Source organism: Octopus sinensis, linkage group LG2 (genome assembly GCF_006345805.1).
Source record: "Octopus sinensis linkage group LG2, ASM634580v1, whole genome shotgun sequence".
Lineage (NCBI taxonomy): Eukaryota > Metazoa > Mollusca > Cephalopoda > Octopoda > Octopodidae > Octopus > Octopus sinensis.
In genome coordinates, this window is record NC_042998.1 from 188,726,163 (window position 1) to 188,751,162 (window position 25,000).

Here is a 25,000-nt window from a genome sequence, read left to right on the forward strand (position 1 = left end):
AAGAATATTAGATTCAAGACTGCTATGTTTATAAATGATAAAATGTTTTAAATTGTTTTCATCTTAGCCTCTTGGTTATGTATTTGAAAATGAGTGGTGGATACAAGGGATTCTTGCATTTTTTAACTGTATGTCATTTCTGTATATATATTTCTTTACTACCCACAAGGGGCTAAACACAGAGGAGACAAACAAGGACAGACAAAGGGATTAAGACGATTACATCGACCCCAGGGCGTCACTGGTACTTAATTTATCGACCCCGGAAGGATGAAAGGCAAAGTCGACCTCGGCGGAATTTGAACTCAGAACGTAACGGCAGACGAAATACGGCAACGCATTTCGCCCGGAGCGCTAACGTTTCTGCCAGCTCGCCGCCTTTTTATATACATCCAATGGTTTTTAATGGGTTACGTCCATCTGTCTAATATTACATTGCAAAAGATTTCTTAGTTTCTTGTAATTTAACCACTATATATCTTTCAGCCCATTAATCATAATGTGATCTAAAACAACTGTTCTTTATAAAGAAGTTAAAATTTAACAACCATCAAATTTTATATATAACAAATCCTTGTAAAGTTTTGCAGTCATTCAATAATGCTTGGTAAACGAGTGTTTAAATCTTTCGATCAAGTCAGACTGATGTAAAAAAAAAAAAACAACTTTCTAATCTTTAGCACTTATTCACTTATGCTCAAAGTCATCATCTTAATAACATATGATGAGAAAACTTAAAGCTCAAATTTCAGTTGAACCCGAGTATTATTTTGTAAAGGTAATATTTTGAAGCTCAAATTACAATCGAACTCAAGTATTACTTTGTAAAGGTAATATTTTAATTAATGTTTGTCACGAACAGTGGTAGTCGAAGAACTGAATACTATAAGATGTGAGTAATCGGATAAATATAATGGGTAACATACCATTCGATACTGCATCAACAGTTCTGAGTGTAGACTTAGGTTTCTCTGATTTATTAAATTTCTCTACTGGTTCAATAACTTTAGTTTCATTCAGTTCAATTACTGGTTGAGGTACGCAGTGGCACACGTATTTCGCATCACATGAACAAACACCTTTTGCTCTCATAATTCCAAGATTTGTTTCGCCAGACAATCCACCAACAGGAGTCGTACCTGTTATGTGTAGAAGTAGAATGATTTATTAATGCATGAATTTACTTAAGAGTTAATTAGATAAAATAATTAGATAAATAATTAGATAAAATAATTAGATAAAATAAAACTCAAGAGAATGATTAAATGTGTTAAAATTTATCATTTTACAATGTTCCACTAAATGATTATAGTCATAAGTGGAGGCGCAATGGCCCAGTGGTTAGGGCAGCGGACTCCCGGTCGTAGGATCGCGGTTTCGATTCCCAGACCGAGCGTTGTGAGTGTTTATTGAGCGAAAACACCTAAAGCTCCACGAGGGGATGGTGGTGATCCCTGCTGTACTCTTTCACCACAACTTTCTCTCACTCTTACTTCCTGCTTCTGTTGTACCTTGTATTTCAAAGGGGCCGGCCTTGTCACTCTCTGTGTCACGCTGAATATCCCCGAGAACTACGTTATGGGTACACGTGTCTGTGGAGTGCTCAGCCACTTACACGTTAATTTCACGAGAAGGCTGTTCCGTTGATTCGGATCAACCGGAACCCTCGTCGTCGTAACCGACGGAGTGCTCCCCATCCCCTCCCCCATATAGTCATACTTCCTTTCGTTATTTCGGTTTAAAAATAAAACAGCGTATTTCCACTGTGTCCATTCACTTGCAACAATACCAGTAAGATAAGCATCCAAATATAATCAATTTAAGTATTTTCAATTTAACACTTTATATTGATGTCCTTGAAAGTAAATTACATGGACTTCACATCAATAAGCGCAAAAACACAATTAAACTTTTACAAAACTTTAATTGGGAATAGCGAATGACGGCGGAATGTTAAAAAGGAGTGAAAGCTGTGAATTGTTGCAGGGCAACATAGCTTCAGTTCGATGACTGAAATTAAGTGAAATGGTATATGGTTAGTAGAATATTATAAATACCATTGTCAGTGGTATAAACGTCGAGACATCCTATTCCTTTGAATATAGAAGTTCTGATGCCTACGTTCGAACGTACATACATGCATACATGCATCCATCCATGCATCCATCCATCCATACATACATACATACATACACACACACACATACATACATACATACATACACACACACACACATACATACATACATACATACATACATACACACACACACATACATACATACATACATACACACACACACACACACATACATACATACATACATACACACACACACACACACACATACATACATACATACATACATACATACATACATACACACACACACACATACATACATACATACTACATACATACATACATACATACATACATACCATACATACACACACCACACACACACACACAACATACATACATACATACACACCACACACACACACACACACACAATACATACATACATACATACATACATACATACATACATACACACACACACACACACACAACACACACACACACACACACACACACACACACACACCACATACATACATACATACATACATAACATACATACATACGGATGCATGTACTATATTTTTCTGTATGTATGCATGTATGTCTTGCAAACAACAAAGTGTCACTCTAGTCATTTTTGAAATAGTTTTTCGGACTGCTTCTTCAGAATGCATTACTCTTTATGTAGATTATATTAATCCTTACTTCGTTAACGTATAAATTCGTCTGTGCATATAAAGATAGGAGGATACAATGATATTATAGCACACATTTATTGCTTTTTCTATATCTTTACCTGTGCAATCCTGGGGGCATATTTTTGGATTCTTCGCTTCTAATTCATCACACTTATAATCAGGACAGGTCTCTGTGTTTGGCCTACATGTACTGTAATTTTTAGACATTGTTATTTCACCAGCATTCCATAAACATCTTCCCAACACGGATCCAACACCACAGTTTTCGTGACAATCCCTTTCATTGGTGTATTTAGAACACATCCCATCTAGTTGAGAACAAGAAGGTACAAATGTAAAACAGGTCTAATACATGCGTAAACAATGGACAATGTAAAAAATGCAAGTTATAAACAATAATCTATGTTCTGAAATTAATGCTTAGTCCTAACTACATTGCAATATCACCACAAAACATATTGCTAACGTATCGTTATTGCTAACATGTATGTTTATTGCTAACGATATTCAGTGTTAGCAATAAACAACTCTACCAGAGGTGTTTCTGCAAACAACATCAGGACCCCTTGACGTATTTTTCACGTTTCTATATCCACTGAAAGCGGTTAAATTTTTATCCCCTGTCGTTATTATATATATATTTTTTCATTGCCCACAAGGGGCTAAACATAGAGGGGACAAACAAGGACAGACGAACGGATTAAGTCGATTACATCGACCCCAGCGTGTAACTGGTACTTAATTTATCGATCCCGAAAGGATGAAAAGTAAAGTCGACCGCGGCGGAATTTGAACTCACAACGTAACGGCAGACGAAATACGGCTACGCATTTCTCCCGACGTGCTAACGTTTCTGCCAGCTCGCCGCCTTATGTCGTTATTATATTGTATCCTTATATATTAAGGTAAGATGGCGAGCTAGTAGAATCATTAGCACACTGGGCGAAAACGCTTAGCGACATTTCATTCATCTTCATGCTCTGAGTTCAAATTCCACTGAACTCGACATTTCCTTTTATCCTTTCGGAGTCGATAAAATAATTACCCACACTCAAAAATAATTTTTTTTCTCGCTTTGTGCCGAAGTTTGAAATCATTATTATGTATTATAGGCGCAGGAGTGGCTGTGTGGTAAGTAGCTTGCTAACCAACCACATGGTTCCGGGTTCAGTCCCACTGCGTGGCATCTTGGGCAAGTGTCTTCTGCTATAGCTCCGAGCCGACCAATGCCTTGTGAGTGGATTTGGTAGACGGAAAGTGAAAGAAGCCTGTCGTATATTTGTATATATATATGTGTGTGTGTATGTGTTTGTGTGTCTGTGTTTGTCACCCTAGCATTGCATGACAACCGATGCTGGTGTGTTTACGTCCCCGTTACTTAGCGGTTCGGCAAAAGAGACCGATAGAATAAGTACTGGGCTTACAACGAATAAGTCCCGGGGTCGATTTGCTCGACTAAAAGGCGGTGCTCCAGCATGGCCGCAGTCAACTGACTGAAACAAGTAAAAGAGTAAAGAGTATTAAGGTAGCAATGCTGTATTAAAACAGTGTTCTTTCAGAAATTAAGACTTGACAATACGTAAATATTTCAGTGAATATTTGTGCTATTTTTATAAATCACCTGGAAAATATTGGTAGAAATATGTACACCTGCTAAATGTTTCTAAAGTTAACAAGTTAAGGAAATGTTTGTAATTTATACAATTTAATGTTACATTACCACATTTTCCTGGAAACGATGCTCCTTCTTCTAACTTTATAACAATTGTTTCAATTTTTTTCACACTTTCTTCGCCTTTTTCATAAATTTGTACATAAACAAATATGAATTTCTTATCGACGCTTTTACGAAGTTCCGTTGTGTTCTTTACGTACACAATTCCTGTCTTCTCCGTTACGTTAAAGATGGTAGTATCACGTAGCTTATACACGGGATGTTTAAATTTCATTTGAAGATCATAGGGCATTGTGTAAATCTGGAATATATGTTAAATAAAATAAATGAACGTACTGGATTTTAGAATCATTTTTTTTCTTTTGTATCTATCATGAAATTAAGTACAATTCACGCATACTTTATGTCAAACGGCTAATTAAATTTGAATTAATGAGTTAGCATAGTGGAAGCACTCCGTTGGTTACGACGATGAGGGTTCCGGTTGATCCGAATCAACGGAACAGCCTGCTCGTGAAATTAACGTGTAAGTGGCTGAGCACTCCACAGACACGTGTACCCTTAACGTAGTTCTCGGGGATATTCAGCGTGACACAGAGAGTGACAAGGCCGGCCCTTTGAAATACAGGTACAACAGAAACAGGAAGTAAGAGTGAGAGAAAGTTGTGGTGAAAGAGTACAGCAGGGATCACCACCATCCCTGCCGGAGCCTCGTGGAGCTTTAGGTGTTTTCGCTCAAAAACACTCACAACGCCCGGTCTGGGAATCGAAACCGCGATCCCATGACCGCGATTCCGCTGCCCTAACCACTGGGCCATTGCGCCTCCACATGAGTTAGCACAAGTATTAACATTATACCATACTTCCGCGTATATATACATACATATAACGGGAAGCTTTATGAAAATAAACAAAAGACGAAAGCAGGTGGAATACAAACAATCAACTGTATTAGTATGGCACTCAGGAATATAAATAAAACAAGTCTTTTACGTTTCGAGCCTACGCTCTTCAACAGAAAGATACACAGAAAAGAAACACAGAGAGAAACAAGGAGAGAAAAAAATGCGTGCAGAAGCTAGCGAATCAACATATATATATATAAGGAGAATTCACAAAAAACATAAGACAAAGACAGATGGTGTAGACAACAAACAGATTTATTAGTTTAACGCTCGGTAAGTGAAAAAGTCTTTAACGTTTCGAGCCTACGCTCTTCCGCAGAAAGGAACATGGACAGAAAATAATGTGTAGCGGCTAGCGATCTTTCATGGCGAATGCCGGACAGAGGTTCCACAGGAGAGCTGGGAAGAAGGGGAGATAATAAAGTAGCGGTGATCCCAAAACAAAGGTGCGCATGCGTGTGTATAAGAGAGCATCTATATGCGTGTAAAAGAGGGCTGGTGATCTTGACGTGTGCGCGTGTGCATGTGTAGGTGAGTAGATGATGGTGTTGGGGCTGGGAAGTGGTCAGTGCTTGTGTGTGCATGGTGGGGTGATGTGATGTGGTGTGGTGTGGTGTTGTATGGAGGTGTGTGGTGTGCTGTGGTGTGTTAGGGATGTGGGGGGAAGCGAGGGTGGGGAAAGCAAGGGTGGGGTATAGGTTAAGCTGAGGGTGGGAGTACAGGTGGGGTATGTATGAGTGTGTAAGGGATGGGGTGGGATGGGATGGATAGGGAAGGTGGGGTTGGATTGTGTAGGGGTGGGGTTACGATGAAGGGAGAAGGGGAAGGGAGAGGTGCGTAGGAGTGAAGAGAAGTAGGAGTCGGAGGAAGTGGGTGGAAGGAAGTGGGTGTGAGAGGAAGAGCGGAGAGGGGAGGAGGGTTAGATGAAGAGAGGTGGCGCAAAGGAGCGAAGATAGAAGATTAACCCCTATACATATATGTATGTAGGTACGTACGTATTTATGTATGTATGTATGTATGTATGTATGTATACAGAGAGAGAAATTGTTAAAGTGAGTTAGGCGTCCATTCCCAAGAGCAAGGTGGAAAATCCTACTTCCGAGAAGTGTTTACAAATATAAAAGTTTAAAGGGAACAGAGTGGGGTAGTAAATAAGAAGTTGGAGGAAGCGGAGGGAATAGTTAGATAGACGGAGCGGTTAAGAGGAGATGCGACATGAGGATACTACTTGGTAAAAACCAGGTATAGACAAGATATAGTTAATAGCTCGCCGAAGAAATAGCGTTGCCAGTTCAAAATAGCTGGATGCCAAGATATTAGTTCACAGACAGTATTGTTGCTGTTCTTAACTACCCTATGTTGTCTGTGAAGTACTATTTTACCTCCTATTTCAATGATGTGTTGCATAATATGTTTGCATTGTTTAAATTTAGTAGTGATGTGGAGGTCAGCACTTCTACGAGTTTTAAAAGATTACCATTCCAAGAAAGCATAATTTAACATGCATACTGTAAGATTCTGATTTTTTCGCATTTCATTCTTACAGAGTACAAATACCATAAAGATGGCACTAATGAGTTTTGGACAACACACTTGCTCAGTAATGATGGTAAATTAAGGTGAATATTCCAACAGACCTTGGAAATTAAGAGCGTATCACTCTCTGGCTGTTTCCATTTCCTAAGTTGGTGCACTCCTTGCTTTTCCATCGACTATTACCCTTTCCATAGTGATATTTAAATTTCTATCACCAATCTTCATTTGCTTCGAAATTCGTAATGTCCATATATGCTTAATAAGATTGGCAGTGCCACTTTGAATTGGAAAACAACGAGCGCTATTGCCACGTGATAGTTGATGGATGTACCAGTTCCCCTTAACCTCATCAAAATTTGAAGTTTTTGCAAGTCATATATGCTTTAGTTAACTAAGAAATGATTTATATCCAGTTGTCCGTTGCAAAAATTTCTTCAACTTATTTACCATGAAATAACAATAGTTAACAACTGGTAGAATAAGTGATGCGACATAGAATTATGAACAAGATGTAGAAGTTGTTACATATACCAAGAACGTCCCACTACTATCTACAAGATTAGTATTTGATCGTTGTTTAAAATCTCACACCCCGACCATTCCAAATTACCAATAAGCATGTTTGACGAGATTTTGTTAATTACTCAATATTTAATCAAAGCTACTAGAAATGGCCCGACAATGAAGAAACTAGACACTTGTCAAATATATGCCTACAAAGTTTCCACATATTACACAATTTGATTCTGAAATTGATCGACAAGAAGAGATAGTGTTTAAAAAAAAACAGACTGTAAATATTTACTTGGATTATACTGAAGCATTTTAATTGCCACTCACTTTATTAAATAACTGAAGAACGGTCAGCAGGAAAATTACAAATTATTCTGGTCTGAAAACTCTTATTATAAACTAGCAGTATCGCCCGGCGTTGCTCGGGTTTGTAAGGGAAATAACTATATAAGCATTTTTAGAGAGTTATAGCCAAAAAATAGCAAAAAAATGCATTAAAAATGGAAAAAAAAAATGATGGTAATTTTTTTTTAAATCGTTGACTCATCGAAGACATTTTTAGAGAGTTACTTTCCTTATATAATAGCGAAAAGATGCATTAAAATGGAAAAGAATGATGGTAAAATATCTTTAAAATCGTAGACTTATCGTAGACCCGCGCTAATACCCAGAAGGGCTCGATATGAATCATGACTATAAGATACCCGGTTTTGGTTAAACTGCACCGCAAAATGTGGGAGTAGTTAGGAATCTAAATCGTAGGAGACAGACAGACACACAACCTCACTTTTATATATAAAGATATGCTTGTTATTTACCTACACAATGAAACAGTTTCAACTGTTCAATTTTAGTATTCTAGGCACAGCAGTATGCAAGTATTAGCTACCGGCATTCAACCAAAGTATACTATACAGCACCTGTATTGAAAATATTAATTTCATAACAATTTTTGATTCTTTCTCTAGTCTTCTTAACTGACAAAGATATTCGAACGGTGGAACTGTAATTTGCTCTTCAGTAACGAGATTAATACTGAACTATTACACCTTCTTGCTTGTTGATCCTGACATTGTAGTTTGTCACTTCACAGACATTTCATTCACCAGTTTGCATGGGCCGCATTCTTCAAAGTACCAACAACATGGGAATTAGCAACCAGACAACCCGCCTTGGATGCCGAGAATGGTAGATACCGATGTTTCGTCATTATTGTGGCTTACCAATACCATGTAACTTGGATCATCTCGAAACGATGCGAGTTCGATCCGAGGTGAGCTGTCTCGTGTGGTCCGGAACATTTCGTGTTCTTTAACACTCGACGTCGTGTAGGGAGCTTTCCTTAGAGGCTAACCTGCAGGAAATTTGGCGTATTAACAAAACACATACATCGTGTATGTACGATCGATAATGTTTACATTACTAGAGCTGCTTTTAATTCGTAACTTAATTTTCTTTCACATGTGCTACGTCGTAGCACATCAGCAAATAGACTTCACTCTAATTGCATAGTGATTCACTTCGTTTCGAGATGATCCGAGCACATAGTATTGATAAGCCACAATAGAGGCGAAATATCGGTATCTCCCATTGTAGGAATCCTAGGCGAGTTGTTTTGCCTGGTCTGGGACATTTGATGTTCTTTAACACTCGGCATTGTGTAAGAAGCTCTCCCTGGACGCTATCCCGCTACAAAATTGACATACAAACAAAACACGTACACTATGTACGTGTTACCGATAATGCTCATATGTGTGTAAGGTTAGGTTAGGTTAATTGTTTGGCTCAAAAAGCAAAAAGCAAGGCCATGTATACATTCGAACATATGAATGTGTGTATATCTATGTGCGTATATGCACACGCGCATGTGCACATGTACGGTCCATAATGTAATATATATATATATATATATATATTCTTTTATACTCTAATATACACATCTTGTCATTCTCTAACTATCTATAAGTAAGATAAAACACTTCCAGGAGAAGAATATATATACTCACCGTGCTATACTGGGATGCATTCCTGAAAACTTCTCTGGCAATTGGCTGCGGTGTATTGAGAGTAGGAGCCTGAAATATATAACAAATCAAATGCTAAATGCTAGTGGCAACAAGTTCATTTAAATTGACGTTTTCTCGGCGAATATTTCTAACTTGGGCTTTAGCTCACATTTCAGTTTGTCCTCTAAAAATTTCACCTCACATCAGAAAGGACCTCCTCACATGCCTGGCAAACACTTACGTCACAGAACGCGTATTATGATGAAGAGTGACATAGGTTAGCTTCCATCACCCACTTTCGATTCTTGATTAAACTTATTTCGCCTCATCTACATTATTAATACTCTTTTGCCCCCTCGCAAGTCGAATTACTCATTGGTGTACTCTGTTGATTACGGTTGTAAAGAAAATTATCTGGTTTGCATTTGATTGAAACTGGGGATTATTTCTTTTCCACTTACTTTGTATCGAATATGGTCGAATATTCTAACCATATTCTTCAGTAAACTATTGATACTAATTTTATCATAAATTCTAATCTTAAAATTTCTTAAACAAAATTCGCGGAATGATTTAAAATCAAATGAACGAAATTAAATTAAAAGCATTGTAATTTTTATACACTAACCTCTGAGCGCCACAAATTTTATATAAACAATTTATATACTATAAAAATAAAATAATTTAAATAGAGATAACGAGATATCTTCACAGTATGCAATATTATAATCGATTGCAGAGTAACAAGCACGTTATTTGGCCATATGTACAATCTATGTGTGCTGCTGACTGACCTAATGAAACCGCAATTAGGCTATATATATAATCCCTGTTTATCCTACATAACTTAACATATATGACTGTACACTATTGATTCTCAGTCTTTTTGACATTGGGACGTGCTGCAGATAAGATTAAAATTAACGGTATTTTTCACTTAGAACTATTAAAGAAAATAAACTATCTTAAAGTAAATAACTTAACAAATATAGAAAACTAACGTTTATGTTGTTTGTCATTCATAGTTGCATACATTATACGCTTATGAATAACGCGATTTTCAAACATTTGTATGGACTTTTTTAAAGCCTTGAAATTTTATTTTTAAATTCTACCTTGTATTTAGATGCTTTTGCGACATACCTATTTCTTTACTACCCACAAGGGGCTAAACGCAGAGGGGACAAACAAGGACAGACAAACGAATTAAGTCAACTACATCGACCCCAGTGCGTAACTGGTACTTAACTTATCGACCCCGAAAGGATGAAAGTCAAAGTCGACCTCGGCGGAATTTGAACTCAGAACGTAGCGGCAGGCGAACTACTGCTAAGCATTACGCCCGGCGCGCTAACGTTTCTGCCAGATCGCCGCCTTTGCTTTTGCAACATACCGTTTGAGAACTACTATTCAACACGCTCCTAGCATAAAGTTGTATTGTACACTTTATGATTTTCAATTACATTAGCAATATATATGTTTATACATACGCATACACATGTGTGTGGGGGCTGTCATTGTTTTCATATATCCCGAACAAAGTCGTGTTATATTATCCATTTGTTCCTTGATAATATGTCACTCGCCGTTGCTTACACATACACACCGTGACTTGTATGTAGTAGAAATTTGGTTATTACTAAACCACTTCCCCCAATAGTCTACTCAAAAGTGACTTCTCGCGTTACATGCGTCTCGAAACGTTATCGCCAAATCCCATAAATTCGGTACATTCTTCATATAGCTTGTAGGATCTTTTCTGATACTTTACGTTTTAATCATGGAGACTTCCATCGTTATTCTAAATATCCTAACTTAGCCTGTTACATTTTTATTGAGCTCTGTGAGAAAAAAATCCTCGGCTGCAAGTTTATGGGAATTCATTATTAGTATACGTTATATATATACGTATATACATTAGAATACGCACACATATGCACCATGTAGACGTTTGGGTGCATTGTAAGTGGGTATTTGTGGTAGATGAATAGGGGTTTCGAATTTTGGCACAGGGCAAACTATTTCAGAGTGACGGGGCAATTCGATTGCATCGACCCAGTACTTATCTACAGTTACTTATTTTATCCACTTAGCCTGTTACATTTTTAGTGAGCTCTTTGTGAGAAACAATCCACTGCTGCAAATTCATGGAAATTTGATATACACTATTAGTACGTCTGTGTGCGTTAACTGTTCTTCTTCAGCACCAAGTAGGTCTGATCGAGTAGAGCTATGATCAAAGCCACTACGACCATTATCATCCCGTGCATTTTTGCTCACCAGATAAGATTCGTTCCAGTTCACTATATGTCCTTAAAAAAGAACCGAGTTTGCATATTGAGAGAGATTTGGTTGTTATTTCCTAGAGGGGAAGTTACAAGGTGGAGATTACGTATTTATTATCAGTAAGTATAATAACGAAAACAAAAATTATATTCCTGTACAAAGTATTTCACTACAAATAATTAAGCCGCAGCATTATATATATATTCATACATATATATATGAATACATGCATGTATTCATGTATGCGTACATACACTTAAACGAATACTTCTACACTCTCATATTCATTCATCTGTTTGCGTACGTTCATAAATCTAATGCGGTACTGTTGAATTTATGTCGGCGAGATTAAAGACATTAGACAGAATATCGACATTATAAATCTCTTTGGAATTGTTGTGAATCGATAAATCAACTTCTGCTAACTAGAAAAAATGTTAAAGGGGACAAAAAGAAAATTCGGTTCATACAGGATATGCATCCAACTGAATTTGACACGTGTGAAGTAATTGGAGAAGTTATGTGCACACAGATATATACATATATTTTGCAGATACAGACACACAAAGACATATATATATAATATATATATATATATATATATATATATATATAGATATATATATATATATATCGTGTTTATTTTTCATGTAAACTATGTATATGTATATATATATATATATATATATATATATATACATGCATACATACACATATATACACACACACATATGTATATACATTAAGATACGCCCTCATGTACACAGAAATATACATAAATGCACACATACACACGCACACACATAAACGCACACATATAGATACAGGGTGCGATGGGCAAATTGTCGACACTTTATATTTTTAATTTCGCGCATGTGCATTCTTTGTGTTTGATTTTGTCGACTACACAGTATAGTAGGGTCAGTTGGGCATCGTCTGTGAGAAAAACAGCACCATGATGCAATTCATTCTGTCAGAAATTTGGAAACGACATGCTGTACTGCTTGGCATTCGCACCAGAAGCTCAAATACGAACATTGCAGAGTGTTTGGGTGTAAATCTGGGAAACAGTGAAATATGAGGACTTGTACCGAGAGTGATAAAAATCAAACATCCAGTCGACATCATAGAGATCTGTTGGATCTAGAGTAGAAATTATCTCTTTCTCTATTGGTAAGAAATCTTGAAATAAAACGGAACAATGACATGCATACATACATATATACATACATACACACACACACACACACACATACATACATACATACATACATACATACATACATACATACATACATACATACACACACGCATACATACATATGCATTCGCAGTCTTACGCACACTCACCCACATGTATACGTAAACGCATATATATATATATATATATATACATATATAAATAAATATATATATAATATATATATATATATAATATATATATATATATATATTATATATATATAATATATATATATATATATATACATATATATGTATACACACACACACATATATATATATATAATATATATATTATATAATATATATATATTATATATATATATATATACATACATATATATACACACACACACATATATATATATATATATATATATATATATATATATATATATATATATATATATATATAATATATGTTCATGTATTTCAATAAGCAAACATGGCTGAAGATTTCATAGCTGAAATAAGTATTCATCAACGACTCACCTTTTCAACAGGAAGATGTGCATGACGTGGAAACCTGGTCATTTTTTTCTCTGGATAAATTGTTGGTGAGAAAACTGTCAGAAAAACTGATTTTTCATATGAAAGACTTTCATATGATCCATTTACAGATTGTCTTGAAACGGTACACCTAATCGTGAAATTAAATTTTTTGGCATTCTCTAAGGCAGCAATATTATTTAAGGCCATCTCAGAAGTTGTGTTGTCTATAGTTAATATTTCAGAGGCAGTCTTCTGGTCGGCTTTCCCTAAAACAAATAAGAAACACACATTATAGGTGATTATCACATACTTTATTCAAAAGTTTCTCTTCCTGTCCATTTTAATCTTTTCTTTAAAACGGTCCTGCTGAATCTACAATTTTAAAGCATATTGTAGATTTGACCCAAAACTTTATGAATACCGGAGATGTACTTGCATAGCAAGTGATTTGATCTGAGATCGTGTGCTGGAACGAAAACAATTGCAGCGTGGAAGGTGTTTGTAAGCCATTTAAGAAACACACAAAAGCCGTTCGATTTACTTCAACATTTAAGTTTAATTTGTCAAAATATTTTCGTCGCTATAAGACCGCGACCTGTTCACTGACAAAAATCAGAGATGCAGCACGGATTTTTGTCAGTGAACAGGTCGCGGTCTTATAGCGACGAAAATATTTTGACAAATTAAACTTAAATATTGAAGTGAATCGATCGGCTTTTGTGTGTTTCTTAAATGGCTTACAAACAACTTCCACGCTGCAATTGTTTATGAATACCGGGTTTGGATATTCATGCTTCACGTCAATTCCTCTGCTAAAGTCTTGAGAAAAGGCATAGTACACCCACATCCATTAATCTGCTCGTGGAGGCAAAAAATACTGGGCTACGCTCATGATTCGGGATCAATAAATCAATTGTTTCTAATACATGTTATAAACAAATGTTTATCTTAGTACGCCCAGTCTTCAGATTATAAATTAAGCTTAGTTCAGCGAGCAACTACCACCACTGATAGCGTGGAAATATACTTGTGAGGGCAACATTAGGTTCGAATAAATAAATAAACTACTATATTCATTACTAGCAGTATCGCCCGGCGTTGCTCGGACTTGTAAGGGAAATAACTATATAAGCCTTTTTAGAGAGTTATAGCCAAAAAATAGCAAATAAAAATGCATTAAAAATGGGAAAAAAATTATGGTAAATTTTTTTTTAAATCGTTGACTCATCGTAGACATTTTTAGAGAGTTGCTTCCCTTATATAATAGCGAAAAAATGCATTAAAATGAAAAAAATGATGGTAAATTATTTTTAAAATCGTAGACTCATTGTAGACGCGTGCTAATACCCAGAAGGGCTCTATATGAATCACGACTATAAGATACCCGCTTTTGGTTACACTGCACCGCAAAATGTGGGAGTAGTTAGGAATCTAAATCATAGGAGACAGACACACAACTTGACTTTTATATATAAAGATAACATTTTCCAAACGTACATTCCTACGTATCTATACATAATACATACATGCATACACACATACGCTCACACATACACATACACCCGCACAAATACATACATACATGGTGATTGCTTCATCTTTGCAGGCGATTGCCATCTCTCAATGTACCGCCATCAACCATCATCAGCTCCAAACGTCCGTCCATGACCCCTTAGGTGGCTTTTAAGTCCAGCATTAGATTTGCGCGGTCTGCAGCAAACGTGAGACAGAAAAGATATGACCTCTATTGGATTTATTCGGTCAGCTTGTGGGATGTCATTGAAGGCGGTGAGCTGGCGGAAACGTTAGCACGCCGGGCGTAATGCGTAGCCGTATTTCGTCTGCCGCTACGTTCTGAGTTCAAATTCCGCCGAGGTTGACTTTGCCTTTCATCCTTTCGGGGTCGATTAAGTAAGTACCAGTTACGTACTGGGGTCGATATAATCGACTTAATCCGTTTGTCTGTCCTTGTTTGTCCCCTCTATGTTTAGCCCCTTGTGGGTAGTAAAGAAATAGGATGTCATCCTTATGTACCTTTAAATACCTTTAAAGACCAGATATTGATTTGCAGATGCTGTCTCACCTAGCATTGGAGTTGGCTTTTTATGTGATACACACATACATACATGACGATGGCTGCCCCCTCGTTATCGAGTATGGTCATTGCACGAAGCTTAACTGTTATTGATGCTGTGATCGAATGTGACTTTTATTTGCTTTTTAAGGCTACAGCCAGCCATTCAGTTGAGACTCACAGCACCATCAACAATCATGAACAATGTTGTTATCGTGCAATGCCTTTACAAGAAGATTGTTTTTGAAGTGAGGAAAGGCTGTGCATTGAGTCAATCCCACTCACTAAGCAACAGCAGCCATAATCCGAAAAGAAGAACAAGTCAACATCATCGGTAACCACTGAGCCGCAGATTTTATGTCGGAGTTACCTGAGTTACCATTGGGAGTGAAGGACTCCTAGCCTTTGTTAGGACATACATACATACATACAAACATACATACATTCATGCATACATACATACATACATACATACATACATACATACATAATGCATACATGCATACATACATACATACATACATACATACATACATACATACATACATACATACATACATACATACATACATACTGCCTAAATACCAATCTTGAGAAATTGAGCTTTTCAAAATCAGAAGGGAGATAGCTGGTACGAAGACTACAGATCCAGTCCATCACTAGAACTGTAAACATTTTCTCGAAGTTTATCATTTAAGTATATATGAGCATGTCTAGACATGCAACTATATACATGAGAATACATACATAAAACAAAACATACAAATCTGTACACACACATACAACCATACACACCTACGCTATTAATTTCGTTCTTGTTTGAATGTGTACACATCATTGTGGAATCTCGTATGTTTTGACGTCAAACTTGGTCGACGGGGTTGTAAATTCACGGCGTTGAGGATTCATAATTTTGTGTATATATATATATATTCTCTGAATCATGTGATGTCATGAATATGTGTAATGCACATTTATCTGTGTAATGAGGAATTTCAGCTCAAGTTTATGGAGGCATGTGTCATTTATGCATGCCCCTCTACGAATAAATAGTTGATATCCAGAGAAAAACTTATTCAGGCTGAAGGGTTGGCAGTGTAGGTGGGATGGGGTCATGCTTGAAATTTCGAAGTATGAAATATTGCTTGTTCGTGCAGGGGGAGAAAGTTTCTTCCTTAATGGAATTGTCTCCCAGGATCTGTATATTTATTTGTTTAGCCCCAAATCCCGTACAGTCCCCTGTAGCTTCGTATATTTTCCCCAAAATGGAGACGTGTATCAACGTCTCCTGTGGCAGGCTTAGTAATTGCTGAAAAATCTTATCTTAACATGAAACCAATGGTAGCCTTATTAACTCACAAATAAAATGCGTGTGTGTGTGTGTGTGTGTTTTGTGTGTTTGAAAATATGTCTTAAACTAATCAGTGCGCGAAGATGGTAATTAAGCATAACATATCGAAATGTTTATAAAATATTTATTAACACATTAAAGCAGTCACTTCTGACATGCAAGGGGATAGACGACTAACAGAAGAGGATGCCCCCTTCGGTCATGAATGACCATGGGATTGCACATAGAGAGTTACCCTCCGAGGCACAAGTCCGGGCAAAGTTGTTTTTCTTTTATAGTCGCCCATGCATACCACCATCCCCTCTCCACATCACTGATATAATCCAAGGAAAAGGCAAAGGCTGATACAGCTTGGCACCAGTGATGTCGCTACTCATTTCTACAACTGAGTTAACTGGAGCAACGTGAAATAAGGTGTTTTGCTCAAGAACACAACACCCAGCCCGGTTCGGATATCGAACTCACCACCTCACGATCGTAAGCTCGATGCTCTAACCACTGAGCCATGCGCCTAAGGACGACTAACAAGTGTTTCTTTTATGAGGGATTGCACACAAACTGAATGTGAGCTAAAATATTTTCAAATTATGTGTGGACTTATACAACTAAACGTGAATGTGGATGTCTATGTGCAAAACACACACAAATTTTAACGCATATAAATATGTGTACTTGTGTATGTGTGTGCGTGTGTGGGTATGTGTGTACGAGTGATGTGTGTGTGAGAGAGAGAAAGAGAGAGAGAGAGAGAGAGAGAGAGAGAAAGAGAGAGAGAGAGAAAGAGAGAGAGAGTGCATGTGTGTAATCTAAAATATTAATGGAGGTAGATTAGCTGGAAAGCTGGAAGTAATTCGTATCCCGGTAACTCTGTATCCAAAGACTAAACAACCAAATATAACGCGTTTTAGAATGTAATTTGTTTTCTATTATATTTGAATTAAACTTTAGATTAACAATTGAAGGATATGGGACAAAAGAATTAACTAGGATTAAATCGTTAAAATATTCATAGTTATAACAGAAATAACATCACTAGTATCTAAGGTTTGATGTTAGATTTTTTTCCTGTCATAGGCGTAGCTGCGTGGTAAGGAGTTTGCTTCCTAACCAAATTGCTCCGGGTTCAAGTCCTACTGCGTGGCACCTTGGACATGTGTCTTCTACTATATCCTCGGACCAACTAAAAAACTTTTAAGTGAATTTATTAGGCAGAGACTGAAAGAAGCCCGTCGTATATATATATATGTGTGTGTGTTTGTCCCCCTGACATAGCGGTTCGGTAAAAGAGATTGTTGTTGGAATAAATGTCAGGCTTAAAAAAAAAAAATAGACAAAAAATTCTTCATGGCAGTGCTCCTGCTTGGCCGCAGTCTAATGATTGTAACAAATAAAGGATAAACGTTATACGATAAAAGGCGGCGAACTGGCAGAAACGTTAGCACGCCGGGCGAAATGCGTAGCCGTATTTCGTCTGCCGTTACGTTCTGAGTTCAAATTCCGCCGAGGTTGACTTTGCCTTTCATCCTTTCGGGGTCGATAAATTAAGTACCAGTTGCGCACTGGGGTCGATGTAATCGACTTAAGCCCTTTGTCTGTCCTTGTTTGTCCCCTCTATGTTTAGCCCCTTGTGGGTAGTAAAGAAATAAGTTATACGATAAACTCAAAATAGATCAATGTTACAGTTATCAATTAAGCATAAAGCACCACCACCATCAGAACGAATTGCATAAAGATAACCAGAAATCTAAGCAAGCAATAAAGTAACATGACTACAATATCTATAGATATAAATATAATTGGCGTGACTATGCTGTAACTAGAATGAAGGGGCAATCAAAACCTCGCGAACACACAAACACACACACACAAGACGTATTCAATGCGCATATGTCTCTCTCTCATATATATATATATATATATATATATATATATATATATACATATATATCACCGTGACCGACCAGACCATCAGATGTTGCTACACATCGCTGGTCACAATGCGCTTCGCATTGTTTTTAGCCTTCAAATGACGCCACCCCGGTGGCTAAGCGGGCAGGCCAACAGAAGAAAGAGTGAGAGAAAGTTGTGGCGAAAGAGTACAGCAGGGATCGCCACCACCCCCTGCCGGAGCCCCGTGGCGCTTTTATGTGTTTTCGCTCAATAAACACTCACAAGGCCCGGTCTGGGAATCGAAACCGCGATCCTACGACCGCGAGTCCGCTGCCCTAACCACTGGGCCATTGCGCCTCCACATATACATCTAAATATATACATATATCTGTATCTATATATATATATATATATATATATATATATATACGCACGCATGCACACGGAGAAACAGATAGGTAGATAGATAGATAGATAGATAGATAGATAGATAGATAGATAGATAGATAGATAGATAGACAGACATACGTATATATCCACGTGTGATTGTACATATATATTCATTTATGTGTTTGTGTGTTCGTGTATATATGTAAGTACGAGCATATGATTTTCCGTCTCATATGCAAATACGTTTTGTCTTGTCTAACATAATTTTGTTTAAATTTATATTTAGCTTCACATATTACTCTAAACATCTGACCACTCTTAGGAAACATTAACAGAACATAAAATCGAAATATTTAACGTTTTGAATCATTCATTTGCGTATGACAGCATCTCTGGGGAAGATTTGTTTTCTGAATAGACAAGTATCTTTCAATAATTGCTATTTCAATCTATATTTTATTGGCATTTTGAAATTTTTTTAGTTTGAAGTTAATCAAAAGATTCCATTCGGGTTAAATTAAATTCACTTTGCGTCGTCAAAATCTGAAAACTGTATCGTGCAAAGTTGAAAGTTACCGGAAACACGTTTTATATGGTAAGTGATTTATATTCTGCCGCGACCCTAACTGAATCCATTGTCGAGGTGTTTTATTGCAACAGATCCGTATACAGAGCTGCAAGCAGACAACACAAGAAGGAAATAAACTGCACTGTAACCAACGGCTGTACAGTAAAATCGATAAGGATTTCGTTAATTAGGATTGGATTATGATGGAACTGGCAAAACAAAACACGAAATGAATAACTGCAATGTTCCATGCATTTTAAGCAATATTTAGTTACTCATGAAACTTCTTTGAATGTGCAGTTTCATCATGATCTAATGTGTTACAATTTCATAAACCGTAAGAATTGATACCGGCTTTCAATTTGTCGTGAAATAAGTATCTGTATAATACTAAGATTGACCAAATCAACGGTTTAGTCCCCAACAGACTGTATGACTTTATGCTCATAAAACTATAAAATTATATTGTGGCTGTGTGGTAAGTAACTTGCTAACCAACCACATGATTCCGGGTTCAGTCCCACTGCGTGGCACCTTGGGCAAGTGTCTTCTACTATAGCCTCGGGCCGACCAAAGCCTTGTGACTGGATTTGGTAGACGGAAACTGAAAGAAGCCCGTCGTATATATGTGTATATATATATAATATATATATATATATATATATATACGCGTGTGTGTGCTTGTGTGTCTGTGTTTGTCCCCCTAGCATTACTTGACAACCGATGCTGGTGTGTTTATGTCCCCGTTACTTAGCGGTTCGGCAAAAGAGACCGATAGAATAAGTACTGGGCTTACAAAAGAATAAGTCCCGGGGTCGAGTTGCTCGACTAAAGGCGGTGCTCCAGCATGGCCGCAGTCAAATGACTGAAACAAGTAAAAGAGTAAAAGAGTAAGAGAGTATACAAAGCCTCCGTAACACCAGTCGATAATATTCTGAGAAACGATACGAACCTAAAGGCCAATCAATTCAAACAACGATTTAGACAGCACGTGCACTCCTTCAGATGCCGAAACAGAAAAAAAACTCCTCTTCTCTGTTTTACTTCACCCAGGGCAAGAAAACGAATTCCCTAACTTCAGATGCAGGATCTCATGAGACCCCTTTTCCGATGATCACCAGTCTTGCCTACACAGCAACCAGAAGAGTTGCGCAAAACACGAACTGGATAAACTTGACACCTTCAGACGGTTAGCTTGACCATATGAAGGAATGAATCTCCATCTTGTCAACAGCTACACATGGTAGGGAGGCGCAATGGCCCAGTGGTTAGGGCAGCGGACTCGCGGTCGTAGGATCGCGGTTTCGATTCCCAGACCGGGCGTTGTGAGTGTTTATTGAGCGAAAACACCTAAAGCTCCACGAGGCTCCGGCAGGGTGTGGTGATCCCCGCTGTACTCTTTCACCACAACTTTCTCTCACTCTTACTTCCTGTTTCTGTTGTACCTGTATTTCAAAGGGCCGGCCTTGTCACACTCTGTGTCACGCTGAATATCCCCGAGAAAAACGTTATGGGTACACGTTAATTTCACGAGCAGGCTGTTCCGTTGATCAGATCAACCGGAACCCTCGTCGTCGTAACCGACGGAGTGCTTCCTCACACATGGTAGACCCACTGGTGACGCTAGACTATCCGTTCCGGCACATGAATAAACAAACAGGTGAGGGTCGGGATACCCTCTGTGAGAATGTACTTGACCGAACGACTATAAATTGTAGTCGTGCGAGTGAGAGACGTAGAGTAGGCGTTAATGCAGAGAGAAGTAAAAGGCTTAAGCCAGAAAAAGGGAAAAGAGTGGGAAGGAAAATAAGGGAAAACTGGGAGAAGAGAAGAATGTGAAGAATGAAAAGAAAATATACACGATAGATGCTTGGGTGGAGAGAAGGAGGCTGGATTAACGTTATAAGACATAAACCTTTCTGTAATTAATGTTAGCTATCGAAGATTATTGAAAGGGTGATGGTGGGGGTGTTTCTGAAAGCTGACGGCAAGTTGATTGACACAGAGAGGCGATAGATAGAGAAAGTAAGATTAATAATACTAGAGAAAGCTTAGGAGGATAATGCTATAGCCTCGGATTGACCAAAGCCTTGTGAGTGAATTTGGTAGACAGAAACTGAAAAGTAGCCCATCATATATGTGTGCGTGTGTGTGTGTGTGTGCGTGTGTGCATGTGTGTTGTGTGTGTTTGTGTGTGTGTATGTGTGTGTGTATATGTCAGATACCTATTTCTTTACTACCCACAAGGGGCTAAACACAGAGGAGACAAACAAGGACAGACAAACGGATTAAGTCGACTACATCGACCCCAGTGCGTAACTGGTACTTAATTTATCGACCCCGAAAGGATGAAAGGCAAAGTAGACCTCGGCGGAATTTGAACTCAGAACGTAACGGCAGACGAAATACTGCTACGCATTTTACCCGGCGTGCTAACGTTTCTGCCAGCTCGCCGCCTTTGTGTGTTAGATACCACCGCTTGACAAACGATGCTGATGTGTTAACGCCCCTGTAACTTAGCGCTTCAGCAAAAAAAGCCGATAGTGTAAGTACCAGGTCAAAAAAAAAAAAAAATAGCAGTACTGGGGTTGATACATTTGAGTAAAAATTCTTCAAAGCAGTGCCTCAGCATGGCCACAGTGTAATTACTCAAGCAAGTAAATGATAAAACATAATGTTTGTGTGTGTGTGTGTGTGTGTGTGTGTGTGTGTGTGTGTGTGTGTGTGTGTGTGTGTGTGTGTGTACATAAAAATACATCTACATCTGAACGTATATATATATATATGTACATATTAATACGCATAAAATACATATACATATGTGAAAGCATACAATCATACATCTATATACGCACACGCATGCCTAAATTGGTTGCCGTTGAAGGGTTTATAGGTTTATACTAATGTTATAAAAAATATGATTTTCTAAAAATCTAAAGTCCTTGCTATAACGTGCAAAAAAAAAAGGAATATGAAGCACAAAAAATATAATAATATTATAAATTGTAAAAGAATGAATAGAACTTGCAAGACCAATGCACAGTTACGTTAAAGCAACTCATGCAGTGGTGTCTAATTTCACGATACATCACGTACTGATCGCTACACATGTCCAGTTGGTTAATTCTGAACTGAGGAACTTGCCTGCAAACACTCTGCATTACATATCAATGGGACCACGACTCGCCTGCATTCATTTTTTCGGCATACATCCACAAGCTTATTATATTATGCCATCTTCTTTTGTATTTCGTTCTCAGTGCACTCTTTTATGAGAAATGAGATTTCTTATAACATTCACTTCATTGGACGTTTCTATTCGCACCGCCACCGCGTCTCGTCTCAGCATGTTAAAGCGACAGTTTTCGGGAACTTCAACTGTTTCACCGCGGCACCTTTCAGCTTCCAGCGTTTTGTTGTCTCAAACACGCCGAAGAAGTACCCGATATTAACTTCTCCCCAGTCCTGGTGGCAAAGGCTATGATCTTACCCAGGAATTTTGGACAGTTGCTAATAATTTAAGCAGTCTCTTCTCAAACACAGGGGGAAAGCCAGCTGTTTCACTTTTATCCCGCAAAACATATTGAGTGGACTTTGCAGAACAATCTTAGACAATGTGAGTTAAGATTTTTATTCGATGCTGCTGCTCGGATTTCGAAGGTTCAGGCCATGAAACTTTACGCTACACCATTTCCTTCTATCACTTCGAAGTCCTCCACTGTCGCATTCGAAACATTCCGCTATAAATTTGGAAATAATTGGTCGCAGCGCTTCTGCTCCGGTATTTGCTTCGTGAGTCGACATGAGTCCGTTAGAAGGGTGGATCGCTTTCTAACCCCTATTTTTATATGCCTCCTATGTAATTGAACATGTCGCAACGTCGTAATGAACTTCCATATCACACTCCCCACTCACTTGAAGGCGTCCGGTGGGTGAACAAAGCCGTGATGTCCTTCTCCCAAATCCACTTCCCAACTGGCGGAAACGCCCGGGCAGGCATCTGAAGACCTGGGCTACGACGATCAAGGAGGACCTCTCCGTGTTCACGGGTCCGCAGGTGGTCGGCCTGCACCGATGCAACCGTGACTGGCTCGCTATCTCCAGTGAACTGGCGCAGGACCGTCGTGCGTGAGCTGCCATGGTTCGAGATGCCTCGAGGGTGGTAGAAGAAGCCGACTCAACCCGCCCAGCGTGAATGTCGCCACAAGTACAAGTAAGTAAGTCCCCACTCACGTGCTTCATTGAACTGTCGTCACAAGCTCTTCAGTTGCTCCCTAAGCTAGTGGAGGAAAATGGTGGTAGTTGTATGAAAAAAAAAAATGTTCAGTTGCAACGTTGGGAAAAGCTGCTCGAAAAATAGAACGAACGACTTCGTTATACAAGGCTCACACCATTTCCTTGCTAGCTTGGGTTAACATTACCGATTGTCCGAAGTGGATCATGCTATTTCGAAACTCAGACGATGCAGGAATTGCAGAATTCTTCCTTCGAACATGATTGGTTCCCGCATGCATTTCATACATACATACATACATACATACATACTACATACATATACACATACATATACACATACATGCATTTCATACATACATACATACATACATACATACATACATACATACATACATATACACATACATACATACATACATACATACATACATACATACATACATATACACATACATACATACATACATACATACATACATACATATACACATACATACATACATACATACATACATACATACATACATACATATACACATACATATACATACATACATACATACATACATACATACATACATACATACATACACATACATACATACATACATACATACATACATACATATACACATACATACATACATACATACATACATATACACATACATACATACATACATACATCCATCCATACATACATACATACATACATACATACATACATACATACATACATACATCCATACATACATACATCCATACATCCATACATACATACATACATACATACATCCATACATCCATCCATACATACATACATACATACATACATACATACATACATACATACATACATACATTACATACATTACATACATACACACATACATACATACATACATACATACATACATACATTACATACATACATACATACATACATACATTACATACATACATACATCCATACATACATACATACATACATACATACATTACATACATACATACATACATACATACATACATACATACATTACATACAT

At 37.7% G+C, this 25,000-nt stretch overlaps 1 protein-coding gene across 5 annotated transcripts in view; it reads right to left on the reverse strand.

Annotated features, from left to right (window-relative positions):
* LOC115227037 (proto-oncogene tyrosine-protein kinase receptor Ret) overlaps positions 1-25,000 on the reverse strand; it is a 230,474-nt gene that overhangs the window by 33,925 nt on the left and 171,549 nt on the right. For all 5 annotated transcript variants that reach the window (XM_036500581.1, XM_036500577.1, XM_036500580.1 and 2 more), the window contains 5 exons: positions 13,443-13,708; positions 9,423-9,491; positions 4,508-4,763; positions 2,886-3,095; positions 927-1,139 (listed from right to left, as the gene is read on the reverse strand). In XM_036500581.1, coding sequence (XP_036356474.1) covers positions 927-1,139; positions 2,886-3,095; positions 4,508-4,763; positions 9,423-9,491; positions 13,443-13,708 — 1,014 coding nt within the window. The remainder of the gene's footprint in view (positions 1-926; positions 1,140-2,885; positions 3,096-4,507; positions 4,764-9,422; positions 9,492-13,442; positions 13,709-25,000) is intronic.